We start from the raw sequence: 14,214 nt of genomic DNA, 5'->3' as shown, positions 1-14,214 counted from the left end.
TGGACTTTTGCATCTTGGGTATGACACATTGGGTCATTTTTATATTAATTGATCATTTGCAAGCCACATTTGGTGAATTTATATAATGTTCCCCAATTCTAACCAACTTTTGAAAGTTCATGGTTTACGAAATTAGGATCACAGACGCCAACATTATTTGAAAAATTGATGATTCTAGGATTATTTTGAAGTTCAAATTTGATTTTCGAAGATTGATATTTTTTATAGATCCACTCATACTATGGTTTTACCATATGTAAATATCATAGATTTTGGATAAATTGTTTTTTTGAAAGTGGGTGCTTTTTAAATTTGGGTAACACAGGCAATGTGAAACATTACATTAGTTCCCTTAAGTTAAATCCAAGAAGAGCTCTTCAACGGTAAGATAAGAATACAAAATTTCTCTTCATTGTTGCTATGGCAACCGTGAAAAAATATTCCATGGAATCTTTGGTTTGGTTAGTTGTGAGAAAGGGGCGGGAGAGGGAGAGACTTGAGGGCGTGGGAGTGAGGGGAGCATAAAAAGACCCAAAAACTCCTTAAACGGAAGGCCAATTTTGAATGGGCAAGTGTTTTTCACTAGTTTTTAAGGATTTTTTTATGCTCTTTCCACTACTACCTGCTCAATTCGCCCTCCTCAACACCTCCACACACAATTGGGCCAAAAATTATTCCATGGAATATTTTTTTCATGGTTGCCAAACATGGCCTATACTTGGCCAACTCAGGTGAGTCGTGTCTTCTTTTGCATCGTGTTTTTGATGATCAGAGTTTATCTAAAAATTTGGTTGGTAAGAGTTTCTTTTTGCGTAATGATAAATTCGCACCCCTTGTAGGATGATTCACACCCTTGTGATGTGAATTGACGTTAAAAAGCGTTAAAGTCTGACGGTTTTTTACGCCAATTCACCATGAGGGGTGCGAATCATCCTACAGGGGCTGCGAATTCATCATCTCTTTTTTTTTGAAACTTGTGATGATCTCTGACAGCTGGTTAAATAATAAAAGACAATGTGAGTAGCCTCATTATCAAAAACATGGTAGTGCAAATATCAGTAACATTTAATTCCAAGTCTGTAACTGCTAGAAGTCACTTCAGAAAAGTCGGGTCAAAAAAGGGAATGGTCTGCCACGATGCTTGAATGCCGGTCCATCCGTACCTATTTTTGACTAAAAGGGGTGTCACTACTAATCGGACCCTATTACTTTAAAAATCTACTCAATAATTCAATATTGTTGGATGGGAAACAATAATACAATCCACTGTTCTTCTCGTCCTGTCCTCAGGCCTTACATGTGGGTCATACCCCCACATGTCCCTAACCGAGTTAAACGTGTCGGATTCGGGCTAAGCCCGACCCATGTTGCACACAGATTGCAAATAACATGCCACCTTGAGAAAAAAAAAAAATTGGAGTTCATAAAATCCCAGCCTCTTGTGAAAACAATGAGATTTAATTAGAGATCTTTGAACTCTCCTCTCAAACATCAGTAGCTAATTTTTTGAGACAAGCCCAAGAAAAACCTCTTTGATTAAGAGGGCTAAAATCCTTTATATGGAATGAGATGAGAAATTGAAGAACTGGCATGTATGAAGTGGGTAGAGGGAGTTAGGGAGAGTGAGAGTTATCAGTCAGTGCTCAGTAAAAAATGATATCGTTTTGATAATGACACAGATCTGTAGTTACTTACTAGAAATTATTATGCTTCCCAAAAGCTTAAACAAGCAATCTATAAAGTGTTCAATGATAAAGAAAAAGTGTTAAATAATGCTGAACTGAAGGGTGTCCTTGCAAAAACCCAACCACTAGGAGCAACCCCATTGTCCATTGGATCCACCTCACCCAATAGAATTTATAATGGCATTGAAAAATGCAAGACTATTAAAGGAATGAAATACGCAGTTGGATGGAGATGATCCAATGGGGTGCCCTTCACCTGGATTTTTTGCACTCGCATCCTTTAGTTTAGCATTACTATTTTTCTTAAAGAAAATAGGAAAACACTTTCAGAGGGGGTGAATTTATCCTCAAAGAGTGAACCATTCTCACAGATACCATTAGGAGGGGGGGAATTATCATTTCCCTTTCAAAATGGTACTCTGTTTCGTAAATAAAGACGATGGTGGACAGTAACCAAAGCACCCTTCTTTCAGGTTTATATAAAAGAGTTTGGATGATTGAAGAAGTACATGTAAGCCATAACGTCCATAGGATGATCAGTTCATCTATAGATCGGAGGGCTAGTATCATCTTATGGAAATAATTTTTGGGCATAGCCTATTTAGGTTATGGCCCATCATATGGACAGTTTGGATCATCCAATAGTCGGTCCTTACAGTATTTTCTGTTTTAAATCTGGTATTTTCACAACCCATCTTGTCTTTCAAAGGGCTGTCAAAAGGTTATTACTTATTACATTTCCCAAAAAAACACTCTCACAGAGTCACAGGGCAATTAAAGAAGAAAAGACAACTGTGTTCGTGCACATATCAAAATATGGTTGTTCTGATAACATCTCCGTTTGAAAAGTAGGCAAAAATGGTCACGAAAATGGCGCAACTTCGCAAAAAACAAATCTGAGACGTTTCGAATAATCCAACCCCCGAAATCCGTGTCTCTTTGTTTTCTCCGACAATAAGTTGGGTTGAAAACACCCTTCTCACTACTTCACTTTAACCCTTCATTTTCCCCATAACGTCTCTCTCAAAATAAAAAGAAACCCTTCTCCTCCCATTTCTCCTCTCAACGTTACCTTTTTGACACTCGCTCAGTTTCTTTAGCTTCTTCTTTTCTCTGTGTCAACAATGGCGGAAAAAGGCCTTGCCTTTAGCTTTATCCTATTTTTCTTCTTCCTTTTCTTCTCTTCCACTGTTCTCTGCCGGAACTCGCCTCAGATTCTCAAAACCACAAAACTAGATGTCCCTTCTTCCCTTCAAAAAACTCTAGAAATCATCTCACAAAAAACCCATCAAACCCTAAACCCAGAAGAAGAATCGGAAACACTTTCATCTTTCTCTTCATCTTCCTTCACCCTCCGTCTCCATTCCCGAGACTCTCTCAGAACACCCACCACCCACAAAGACTACAAAACCCTAACCCTAGCCCGACTCGCTCGTGACTCAGCCCGAGTCGAATCCCTCAACACAAAACTAGATCTCGCCATCAAAGGTATCAAAAAATCCGATCTCAAACCCATGCAAACAGACCCCACTATAGCAAAACCGGAAGACCTACAAGGACCGGTCATCTCAGGAACGAGTCAAGGAAGCGGTGAGTACTTCTCCCGAGTCGGAATCGGTCACCCACCCAAACCCACTTACATGGTTCTCGATACAGGTAGCGATGTGACATGGGTCCAATGCAGCCCTTGCTCGGACTGTTACCAACAATCTGACCCTATTTTCGAACCCTCCGCTTCTTCCTCTTTCGCCCCCCTCACATGCGATTCTCAGCAGTGTAATACCCTAGACCTCTCCTCATGCAGGAACAACACGTGCTTGTATCAGGTCTCGTATGGGGACGGATCCTACACGGTCGGGGACTTTGTGACGGAATCTCTTACCTTTTCCGGTGCCGGAGATTCCTCCTCCGTCAATAATATAGCTCTCGGGTGTGGGCATGATAATGAGGGTTTATTTGTTGGGGCTGCGGGTTTGTTGGGTCTTGGGGGTGGAAAACTTTCTTTTCCTTCACAAGTTTCGGCTACTTCTTTTTCTTATTGTCTTGTGAATAGAGATTCTTCCTCGGCTTCAACAGTGCAGTTTGGGGGCGGAGATTCGGCCTCCGCCCCTACTGTGGCGGCGCCGCTTCTAAGGAATCAGAAGCTTGATACATTCTACTATGTGGGTCTCACTGGAATTAGTGTTGGAGGCCAACTTTTGTCAATCCCGGCATCCTCTTTCGAGATGGATGAGAGTGGGAATGGTGGGATCATAGTGGATTCAGGTGAGAAATATATAACCAATTTCACTCAAAAACTTTTTTAACCCAACACTCGTGTGAACCAACCAATTTCTCGGAAAATCTTTTTTAACCCAATACTTGAAATCAGCATTGCATGTGAAAGAACCAATTTTTCCTAGCATGTGAAACAACAGTTTTTTCCTTGCATGTGAAACGACCAATTTTTCTGAATTTATCTTTCAACCCAAGACTTGACATGAGGCAATAGCTCTGTAGCATGTGAAAAAACCAATTTTTCCAAATATCTTTACCCTAGAAGACCTGATATGAGCTCCATACCATATGAACCCAATACCCAATTTCTCCGGAAATCTTTTTGAACGCAAGACGTGCCATGAGCTAATAGTTGTATAGCATGTGATCAACTAGAAAAGCTATTTGAAACTGAGAAGACCTGTGAAGACGTGATGTAAGGTAATAGCTCTATAGCATGTGTAACAACCAGTAAAGCTAAGATTTTCGAACCCAAGACTTTATATCATGTTAAACAACCTTGGAAAAAAAAGCTTTTTGAACCCCAAACGGCAAAAGCTCTTTCGGACCAATTTATTCAAAAGCTTAAGCTATTAGAAGTGGTCATGTGAAATAAACAATCTCTTCTTCCTTAGCTTAAGTTGTTAGAGTTCGTGTTATTTAATCATTTTATGCCTTCAACATCAGGAACGGCCGTGACGCGTCTCCAGACCGACGCATATAACACTCTCCGGGACGCATTTGTTAGTGGCACGAAGAACCTTCCGACAACCTCCGGTGTGGCACTATTCGACACGTGTTACGACCTTTCGAATAGGTCAAGCGTGGATGTTCCCACGGTTGCATTCCATTTCTCGGAAGGGAAGTCCCTGGAACTTCCGGCGACTAATTACCTAGTTCCCGTGGACTCGTCGGGAACTTTCTGCTTCGCCTTTGCTCCGACCACTTCGTCGTTATCGATCATCGGTAACATTCAGCAGCAAGGGACACGTGTCAGTTTCGATTTGGACCACTCTCTTGTGGGGTTCTCTCCTAATAAATGCTAGCTGAGATATTAAATGGATTCTATTTCTCTGCTTTTTACTGATAGATAATGGACGGTCCTGATGTGACGAGAGATAATGAGAGGTTTAAAAACAATAATGGAGGTGGGGTAGGGTTATTATTGTCTGATAGTGCAATGTGTTGTATAGTTTAGTTGAAATGAATTAATTAATTATATTACTTTATGAGGGATTTTATTTTGCTTTTTCGATGGAGACGCCCGTAACGGAACAAAATTTTTTTTCTAATCGTTTTACTTTTAGTTAATGTGATGGTTTTGTTTTCTCGTGAAAGACGAATCTGCTTTTCGAGGTGGCTTTCTTGGGTCGATTCGACTGCATGCAGGGTTTGCTTTGAATTTGGGTTCGGGTGGGACCCATCTTGGTACATGAGTAATGGCAATTGGGATCTTTAATGGGCCCACCCACGTGGAGGGGTTGTATGTGACCTTACAAAACACGGATTCTTATTTTGATGACTAATAGAGGCAGCTTCTTTGAGGGAAAAAAAAAAGAAAAAAGAAAAGTGGGCCCACTTTACAGGATGATACAAGCCATTCATTTGTAGATCATCTTCATAGGATGATCCTAGCCCTCCGTTCTATAGAGGTTTTCATCATGTGGGGTCCCTTCTACATATCGGGGGTTAGGATCGTACTACCAAGATTATCTATGGTGTGTAACTTTTTATGTTAGGTTTAAAAAATTAACGGTTTTCGTCCTATGAAGTGGGCTACACTGTACTCTTCGGAAACTACAGCTAGACTTCACGTACGCACCATATAAAATCTGACTTACTCCTATTTAAGGCTAAATTTTCACCCATGTACGGCATCAGGCAAAAGGTGGGTTGCCCTTCAAAATAGGTATTAGATGGTCTGTTTTAGATCTGTCTACGTTTGTTTAAAGATTTAAATCCAATGTGGATGTTAGATGGGAAATGATTTCTGCACTCCAGTGTTTTGATAAACATGCGCTCCACTTGTTTGTCGTCTAGCATTTAAAGGATGTCAGAGCTCAAAAAGCTCTTAAAACCCTTTAAATACTACATGACAAACAAGTGAGCGCATATTTATCAAAATATTGGAGCGCTGAAATCATTTCCCTATTAGATCTGTCTTCTGATGACCAACAGACCATCACCATCTTTCGACAGAGAGGACACTCTCGGCGTTTGTTTGTACTGTATGGTTGGTCAAGTAGATATGACTATTAATTTTGGTCATTTAATATCTTTGTTTTTTTTTTTTTTTGTGGAAGGAAACCCCAATTTCGATTTTTTTTTTCTTACTTAACATATAGAGAAGTTTAAGATTTTAATCTGAATTGGAGTAATTGTTGTTGTTGTTGTTGTTGTAGTACTTCTTACTTTGATTGCAAAGTAGCACTTTGGCTAGAAGCCTAAATCATTAGAATCCCAATTTTCAAGCTCACCAAGAAATATCAGTGGCCCATTGGCCTCATAATCTTTGCCTTTAACATAGAGTTATGCTATTAAAACTCTATGCAACAACCAATTACTCCGGAAGCAATAGATGTTAGAGTTGTTGTTATTTAATCATTTATAAATAATCCTCATCGCATGTGGCCCCTCTCTATTTTGGGTTGGCTACCAGCGGGCATGTGTAGGCCCCTTTTATGTGTGCCTAACATGTGGATTTTTATTATCAAAGAGTTGTTGGATTTTGAATCCAGAAGTTACGGTGCGGCAATAGCTCTATAGCTCTGATATCATGTGAAACAACTAATTAATCCAAAAGCTTAATCTTTTTGGAGTAAGCTTTCGGAGTAATTGGTTATTTTTTAGAGCCACTACCAGATATGAATGGATCGACAGAGATGGAGTAGATGGAAAAACCAAGAGGGAGGTCCAAGGTTGGTAACAGACAGCAGCAACACGTGTCAGTTTAGATCTCAACGGCTCAACCACTGGCTTCTGAGCTTCTCTCCCAATAAATGCCGACTTCGAAATTAAATGACTATTATATTGCTCTGCTTTTCTCTCATAGATAATGGACGGTCTAGATGTGGCGACAGATCAAATGAAAGACTTTGAAACAAGAATGGAGGTGAGGATGGTTATTATTGTGGTACAATATATGGTAAATTAGTTGAAATTAATTCAGGGAGATGATATTTTCACCCTCTGCAATTACTCATGCGCTCCCCTTATAACGTGATTTGACGTAAAAAAAAAGCATTAAAGTTGCCCATTTTTCACATCAAATCACATAATAAAGGGTGCGCTTGAGTAATGTAGGGGGAGTGAAAATATCAATCTCCCTTAATTATATTACTTATTATTTTGGGGCGGTGATAAATTCACCCCTCCCCCTCTCTCTCTCTCTCTCTCTCTCTCTCTCTCTCTCTCTCGGGTTGTGAAGGTCTGACAAATGTTCTAGTGCTAAGTGGCATGAAAGCAAGGGTTGTGGAAAGGATGCCACGCTATTTATTCAATGCGGCGCCCCAACTACAGTGAACGGTTTGGATCAATTAAAGGTGGGATCCACTATCTGTAGTGGGCGGGCCACTAAATGCCTGATCACAATCTTGATCTTCATCAAATGCGAGTCCCATTTGACATGTACGATCAGATGGTTCTGCCCACCAGATCAACAGCCTAAGTTATCCAGGGTTAAAGCAGTCATTTGCACTTGTTTCATTCCTCTAGTTCAATATCAGCATTGAGATCTTGAGATCTGTCCGTCCAAGGGGTGAGGGCCGTTAACTTCACACTATTACCCGTCAGTTGTGTACAAATGGCTAATCTTTTCAATAATACAATGCTGGGCCCAGTGGAGATTCTTGATCTCGTGGGCCCACCTGGAGACCAATAGTTACTATTCAGATGGCTAATATGGCCCAATTCTAGACGGTGGCCCACGAAATTAAACCCTCTGCCACACATGTCTATGTAAGTCACACTATGCATGACGGGTCATCTCAGTGTCACGGTGTGCGTCCTCTCAATTCAATGTGGCTCAGAAATGGTGAAAAGGGAGTGAATTTACTCTAGAGCGGGGTGAATTCATTTTATTGTTTTTGTGATGCAAAGGCAGCAAAGCTGCCTACAATCACTTCATTGGAAAATGGGGTTCTATCAAAATAACTAAATTACTCTTATTTAAGGAGTAATTTTTCAACGTAAAACATTATTCAGTGATTGGGAATGGGATGCAACAGACCCCGACACAAGTCACTTGACTGGTTTGCCAATTCCCTCACAAAAAGATGTATAAAATCTTGGGCAATGATAAATTTGCACCCCTTGTAGGATAATTAGCAACCCTCTAACGTTAAAAAAAACGTTATAATATGCTACATACCTACGCTCCTTTAAAGGGGTGCGACAAGGGTACGAACTTATAATCGCCCAAAATCTAATGTAGATATGAGATGGGTATTAGGAAGACGATTCTTTTGTTGGCCAAACTTTTCTTTGGGACTGTATCAGCCGACACGGGGATATTTGTCCGGGTGTGGTGGCCATTAATAGGTGTGTTAGACATGACCATTTATTTAAATGGCGTTTTTGCAAAATAAAAATTAATTTTACTTTGCTTTATTTTTTAAAACACTCGTTTAGTTTAATAATTTACATATTGAATCATCACAGTCTCAGAGAATTTTACAAATCTCCTCATGTCAATATGTCATCAATTTGTGACCAGAATATTTTTAACTCATAAAAGACCAAATTGTCCTTATATGTAAAAAGGCAGAAATTACATTGTAAAATGGTAATTTTACAAATAGCGTCATCACATTTAAGTGAATTTTACGAGTATCATCGTGTGCCATCAATTTGTGACCGGCAGAATTTTTAAGTCATAAAAGACCAAAATGTCCTTATATGTAAAAATGCAAAAGTTACCTTGTAAAAAGCCGCCTAAGATGTGTGGAGTTCGAACCTTCGAAGTGATGGTCCGGGTGAGATGCTGCCACGGTTCTTTGGGCGAGACTGCTCACGATAATGGCGAATGTCTTTCAGGGTTTCTTGATACGGGCTGTACGTTCGGGAAGCCATCCTGGTTCGTCAGCCTGCTTGGGCAAAGTCCGTGCCCGGGTGGTTCCCGGAAGCTCGTGGTGTGATGGTCGTTATGCCGGTTGCAAGTTTCAAGGCATCTTTCCTGCTCCGTAGCATCAGCGAGTTGTTGTACCAGGTTGGCGAGGGCACTCAATCGACGGTCCGCGGTTTGCATTTGCCGAGCGAGCACCTCGATCTCCAAATACCTGGAACGACGTGCCTCCTCAGGTTCTAGCAAATCTTTCTTGGGGAGATTGTGCCTTCTAATGCTGGAAGGCATGATAACAAGCTCTCTTTTAGTGGGGAGGCTCTGTCAGGCCCCACGGTAGGCTCCAATATGATGATGCTCAAATCTGCTCAAGCGATCGGATGGCTATGGTGGCGCTGATCCCACCAAACGTTTGTCCTACGTGTGACTAGCACCTATAGACAACATGTTAGACCACCCTGCAATTGGAACTCGGGAAAACCCTCAGACGCTCAAGTCAGTAAAGAGATCAATCAGAATAAAAGCTTGGTGCAAGGAAGGTAAAGACCTACCTCAAACGTGGTGAATCGGTCTCGTGGGGTGCCAGTCCCCTTGAATGGAGAGTCCCTTTGAATGGAGAGGAGGGTTCCTTTTTGTAGGAGGTTCCGTCCCCTCGGGCGTGATGTAACAGCGGCACGGCACCGTGTATTGTTGGAGAGATTTCCAGGATACATAGGAGCTCCTATTTGTTAGTGTATGGTGGAGTCCTTCTGATGGTGACAATATTGAGATTTGGCCATGGTGAAAGCTCCTGTGGACATGTGGGGTACATATATTCCTGCCACCTTCTGACTTACAGTGTGGATGGGGTTTGGATATTTCTCGATCTTGCACAATGTGTCGTGATCTCGGGGGATCGGATCCCACCCTCATCAAATACACTAATGGTCCGTTTGCTCGGGGTGGCGGGGAGAGCGGTAGAGCATGAAGTCAAAAGAAGTCAAAAGAGAGGAAGCAAGCATTTTGATTTGTTTAGAATTACCTCGGAGAATAGTGTAAGTAGTGTTTTGTTGCACGGCATATACTCGGAGAATAAGTAGGGGTGCCATTACCAATATAGGGAGAGAAGAGAGGGAGGGAAAGAAGCGATAGAGAGAGAGAGAAAGAGCACAATTCCCTAGAAAATTCAACCAAGAGTACTTGCTTTTGGAATAATTTAGTTTAAAACTTATAAGGAGGGGACAAGGATTCTATGTCACTAGACAATCAATTATTACATGGGAGAAATCCAAGTAAGTAAAAGGGGAGTCCAATGCTATTTTGAAAACCAAATGAGGAATTTGTCTTAGGTGGCAGCTATTCTCCAACAAACTTCGTAGAAAATAAAAACCCAATGACAACCAATCGGAGCGTAATAATTTAAATAAAATGTGGCCACCAGCTATATTAGTCAATAGCCCCCAAATGTATAGATTGTATTTCTTAAATTTTTGAATGAAGAAACTGAGTTACGTAATCACGGAAATTTTGATTTTCAAGGAAAAATATTGTCACGAATTTGTCTCACTATAGTCAAACAGTGAGAAACTCAATGCGAAATTAAATGCCGGAACATCCGGCGAAGAAAGTTGATGTGTATCTAGTCACTTGACTTCCCCAAATGAAGCTACTACTAGTCTACGAGTAATCTCATGCCTTTGATTTTCCGTTCCCACATTCCTTCTCGCGGTGTTCACACTCTACAATTCTTTCCTATTCCTTATGTCAATCCAGAAATGGCGGAACCACTTTTTTTGCGGGACCACACTTTTTTTTCTTCCCCGGGCCACCTCTTCTAGTGCAAAAAGAGTAGTTATAAATACACTATAGGGCGCGAATAGGGGAAGAAAAGGGGGCGTATATATCATGTCCCAAAAAAAAAGGCTGACTTTAGCCATCTTTGGATTCCAACCCTTGTAGTGCAGAAAAGAGTCTTTATAAATACACTAGAAGGGGTGAACCGGGGAAGAAAAGGGTGCGAATATATCATGTTACAAAAAAAGGTGGACTAGCCCATATTTGGATTGCAGTGTTAAAGGGAGACTTTTCAAGGAAAAAAGACATCTACTGTGGGCTGGCCTAGGGTAAAAGACTTTTCATGGAAAAACGACAGCTATTGCGGCTCGTCTTATGCACATTTTCGCAGTCCACAATCTCCACCATTCATTCACCCCTACGAAGTCCGGAAAATGGTCACGAGTGGAACCCACCATGAATGGAACATATATCTAAATCTCCCATTGCTAGCAGTATAAAGGCTTGTTCTTCAACGCTTCTCATTTCTCCGTTTGTTTAGGAAATCCCTCCCCTCCCGGACTCCCTTTTTAACGGTTTATGTGAGAATGGTTCACTACTTGAGGATAATTTCACCTCTTTAAACGTTTTTCTTTGCCTTTAAAACTTACAAATAACGTTGAGAACGGGAGGGTGGGGGTGGGCGGGGGAGGGGGTGGTTGTTATCATTTCCCAGATGTTCTTTTTGGTTGCCAGTTAAATTTTTGTCCCATGAAGTTTTAGTAAAATTTTGGTCCATCCCATGTTTGGTTGCCTTTTAGCACTAGGTTTTTTTTAATCCCACTCTTGTAATGATTGCTTGTGTGGTGAATTTTTTAACCACACTTTTGTAATGATTGCCTTTTCATCCCATCCCAAAATAATCCCAGGAACAAAAATAAGCTTGAGAATATTTTTTTTTCTTCCCAACAGTTCAAGCAAGCAAACATAGTTTTTTTTTCCCACCATAGTCATGTCAACCAAACATGAGATTTTTATTTTACCGGGATACTTCTAGGACTTCTTTTTTTCCCACCAATCTCCTGGGATTTTTTTCTCCCACATAAATCCCAATAACCAAAAAAAACCCGGCAACCAAACAGAGTTACTCCAAAGACTGTTTTGCCAACTTTTGTTCTATTGATTTTTTTTATCACCACCACGCCCGGCCATTGCTGTAACTTAGCTACAAATCAGAAGAGGAAGATGAAGAAGAAAAAGAAGTGGAAGAGATAGAAGAAAAGGAGGAGGAAGAACGAAGAAGGAAAGAAAAATTGACGGCATTGAAAAAATATAAAATAAGAAGAACAAGAAGGGAAAAAGATGGGGTGGACACAATAAAAGTTGGGATCAACATGAAAAGTTGGGCTTGGAAAGATGAATCAGAACCGGCATCCTATTATCATTCCTATTCCAACTACGCTTAAATGGAATGAAAAAAATTAAATTAAAATTTTAATTAAAATAGGTAAACGATATCGGCATTCGGCACAACCATGTTTTGATATTTTCACTAAGCCATTTTGTCTTTTAGTGTTTAAAGAGCTGTCAAAAGGTTAATACAGTTTGCAAACCGGGAGTGGAATCGAGAGTGGAGCCGAACAAATCCATCCACGCCAAATGGCATAGGAGAGGTAGTTTTGACACTTAAAAAAAACAAGAATCCAAACAAAGGAAAAGATTGCTTCCATGGGAAAAGGCTATTCGTTCGGTTCCACTCTTGGTTATGCTCTCGATTAATTTATCATTATTCTTTCTAGGTGCGTGGTATAGACTCGGAGAGTGATGGAGTAAGAAGGCAACGGGAGGAAACAAGCATTGTATTTGCCCGGAATTATTTCAGAGAATAGTGGTAAGTAGTATTTGGTTGCGCGACATAGACACGGATAGTAAGAAAATAAGTAGGGAGTGTCATTACCAATATGGAGAGAAAAGAAAACAAGGGAAGAGAGAGAAAGAGAGAGAAAGAGAGAAAAAGAGAAAAAACACCATTCCCAATATTTTTAAGCAAAATTCTACCTTTTTAGAGGAATCTAGTTTGAAGTTATAAGGAGGACAAGAATTCCACCTCAACAGATATCCAATAATTACCTGAGAAACACGCCGAGGAGTCTCATGGAAGTTCGATGCAATACTAGCAACCAAACGAGAAATAATATATGAAATTCCTTCAAAATCCCAACGGTTAGTGAGAGTTTGTGCAGCCAAACACATGAATATGAATCTAATTCCAGTATCCTAATTCCATCGTTCTGGTTCAACGCTCAAGGCAGGGTAATTGACACCGGGCCCGAATTATAGGGGAGTGGTGGACCCCAACCACGATACCAGTATCCTAAGAAAACTACAACGAACTAAAGTCGTCATTTTGAATAAGACATGTCTTATATGTTATTAATTTATTTGTTAATTATTCAACGGTAGGCAAGTTTAGAGAAGGGTGATGCATCCATCCGTCAATCCCCTCTTTACATTATACAAATCTCAACGAGCCACCAACAACTTCGAGAGAAGTTTAGAATAAAGAGGAGTGGCAATATTAAAAAAAAGGGACTGCATGTGGATATCAAATAATGTCTTATTCACACTGATAAATTACTCTATAAATCAATTTCTCATGGAAAACAGTTATTAGTCCCCACACTCCAATAATAGACTGAAATTAGTGTTTCTAGAAAGGGTGTTCGACACATAAAATAATCAACCCAATCGGACAATTCTAGGTGTCAATCGCAGAGCCAGGATTTGTACAAAAGGGGGGCATTATGCATAGGTCGGCAGGTTATACATAAGGCTGTGCCGATTAAGGTGTTTGGCCCAACTCAACAGGGCAGCTGCCCCCCTTAAGCTACATGTACCTCCGCCGCTATGTCAATGGGTCCACTTCGGATTAGATCTACCTATGTCTTGGTCACGAAGAGTCTGATCCTTTCTGAAGTGCTTTTTGGATATACTTTCTAAGTTTGGGTCACGATCTATTTGAAATGGACCGTCCACAGGAGTGTCCTAAGTGCTACTTTTGCACACAGATAGGTCTTAAGGTTTGGGGGAGGGAAGAGAAGAAACTCGAGAGAGGAGAATTTGTCATCACAACTAAAAGTCAAAAATTAAAATGTTGTTTGTTATTTTCAGTGGGGCTTTAAAATGTTACAGAAATGCCTCTCATTAATAGACACAGATGAATGAAAATGTGACGGATATTTTCATAGCATTCAGATCTAGGATGTTCCATCGAATTTTGTGGTTACGGCTAGATTATGATTCAAAATTATTTTAGATATCATGATGTGGATTTAATGGGCACGATTCACACCCAATTGTTGTGCTGAAATCCTAACCGGTCAATCGACATTGTAAGACGATTCAAAATATTTACGAAATCCTAAGGGCATCACAATCGGTTGTCATAATCTCACTGGCCAT

At 40.4% G+C, this 14,214-nt stretch overlaps 1 protein-coding gene and 1 long non-coding RNA gene across 2 annotated transcripts; one reads left to right on the top strand and one right to left on the bottom strand.

Moving 5' to 3' along the window:
• The first annotated feature begins 2,689 nt into the window (after window positions 1–2,689).
• LOC143892470 (Eukaryotic aspartyl protease family protein) lies at window positions 2,690–5,170 on the top strand. The gene is made up of 2 exons (XM_077397101.1): window positions 2,690–3,950; window positions 4,629–5,170. Exons 1-2 carry the CDS (start codon window positions 2,810–2,812, stop codon window positions 4,985–4,987), a joined length of 1,500 nt encoding a protein of 499 aa, XP_077253216.1. The 5' UTR covers window positions 2,690–2,809; the 3' UTR covers window positions 4,988–5,170.
• Window positions 5,171–8,659: 3,489 nt separating this feature from the next.
• On the bottom strand, window positions 8,660–9,935 carry LOC143846408 (uncharacterized). The gene is made up of 2 exons (XR_013234761.1): window positions 9,552–9,935; window positions 8,660–9,434 (listed from the first exon to the last, which is right to left on the bottom strand). It is a non-coding gene; the product is annotated as an uncharacterized LOC143846408 (long non-coding RNA).
• Between the last annotated feature and the right edge of the window lie 4,279 nt (window positions 9,936–14,214).

The sequence above is a fragment of the Tasmannia lanceolata genome, unplaced genomic scaffold (genome assembly GCF_043159265.1).
Source record: "Tasmannia lanceolata isolate RefF3 unplaced genomic scaffold, GAP_Taslan_0.1 ptg000015l, whole genome shotgun sequence".
Lineage (NCBI taxonomy): Eukaryota > Viridiplantae > Streptophyta > Magnoliopsida > Canellales > Winteraceae > Tasmannia > Tasmannia lanceolata.
The sequence above is the reverse complement of the archived record's forward strand: the minus strand, read 5'-3'. Positions and strand labels throughout refer to the sequence as shown.

Bases quoted from the DNA above. Each gene is read 5' to 3' on its own strand.
- LOC143892470 (XM_077397101.1), top strand. From the start codon at position 2,810: ATGGCGGAAAAAGGCCTTGCCTTTAGCTTTATCCTATTTTTCTTCTTC. The intron at 3,951-4,628 runs GTGAGAAATATA...CTTCAACATCAG, and splicing joins TGGGATCATAGTGGATTCAG to GAACGGCCGTGACGCGTCTC.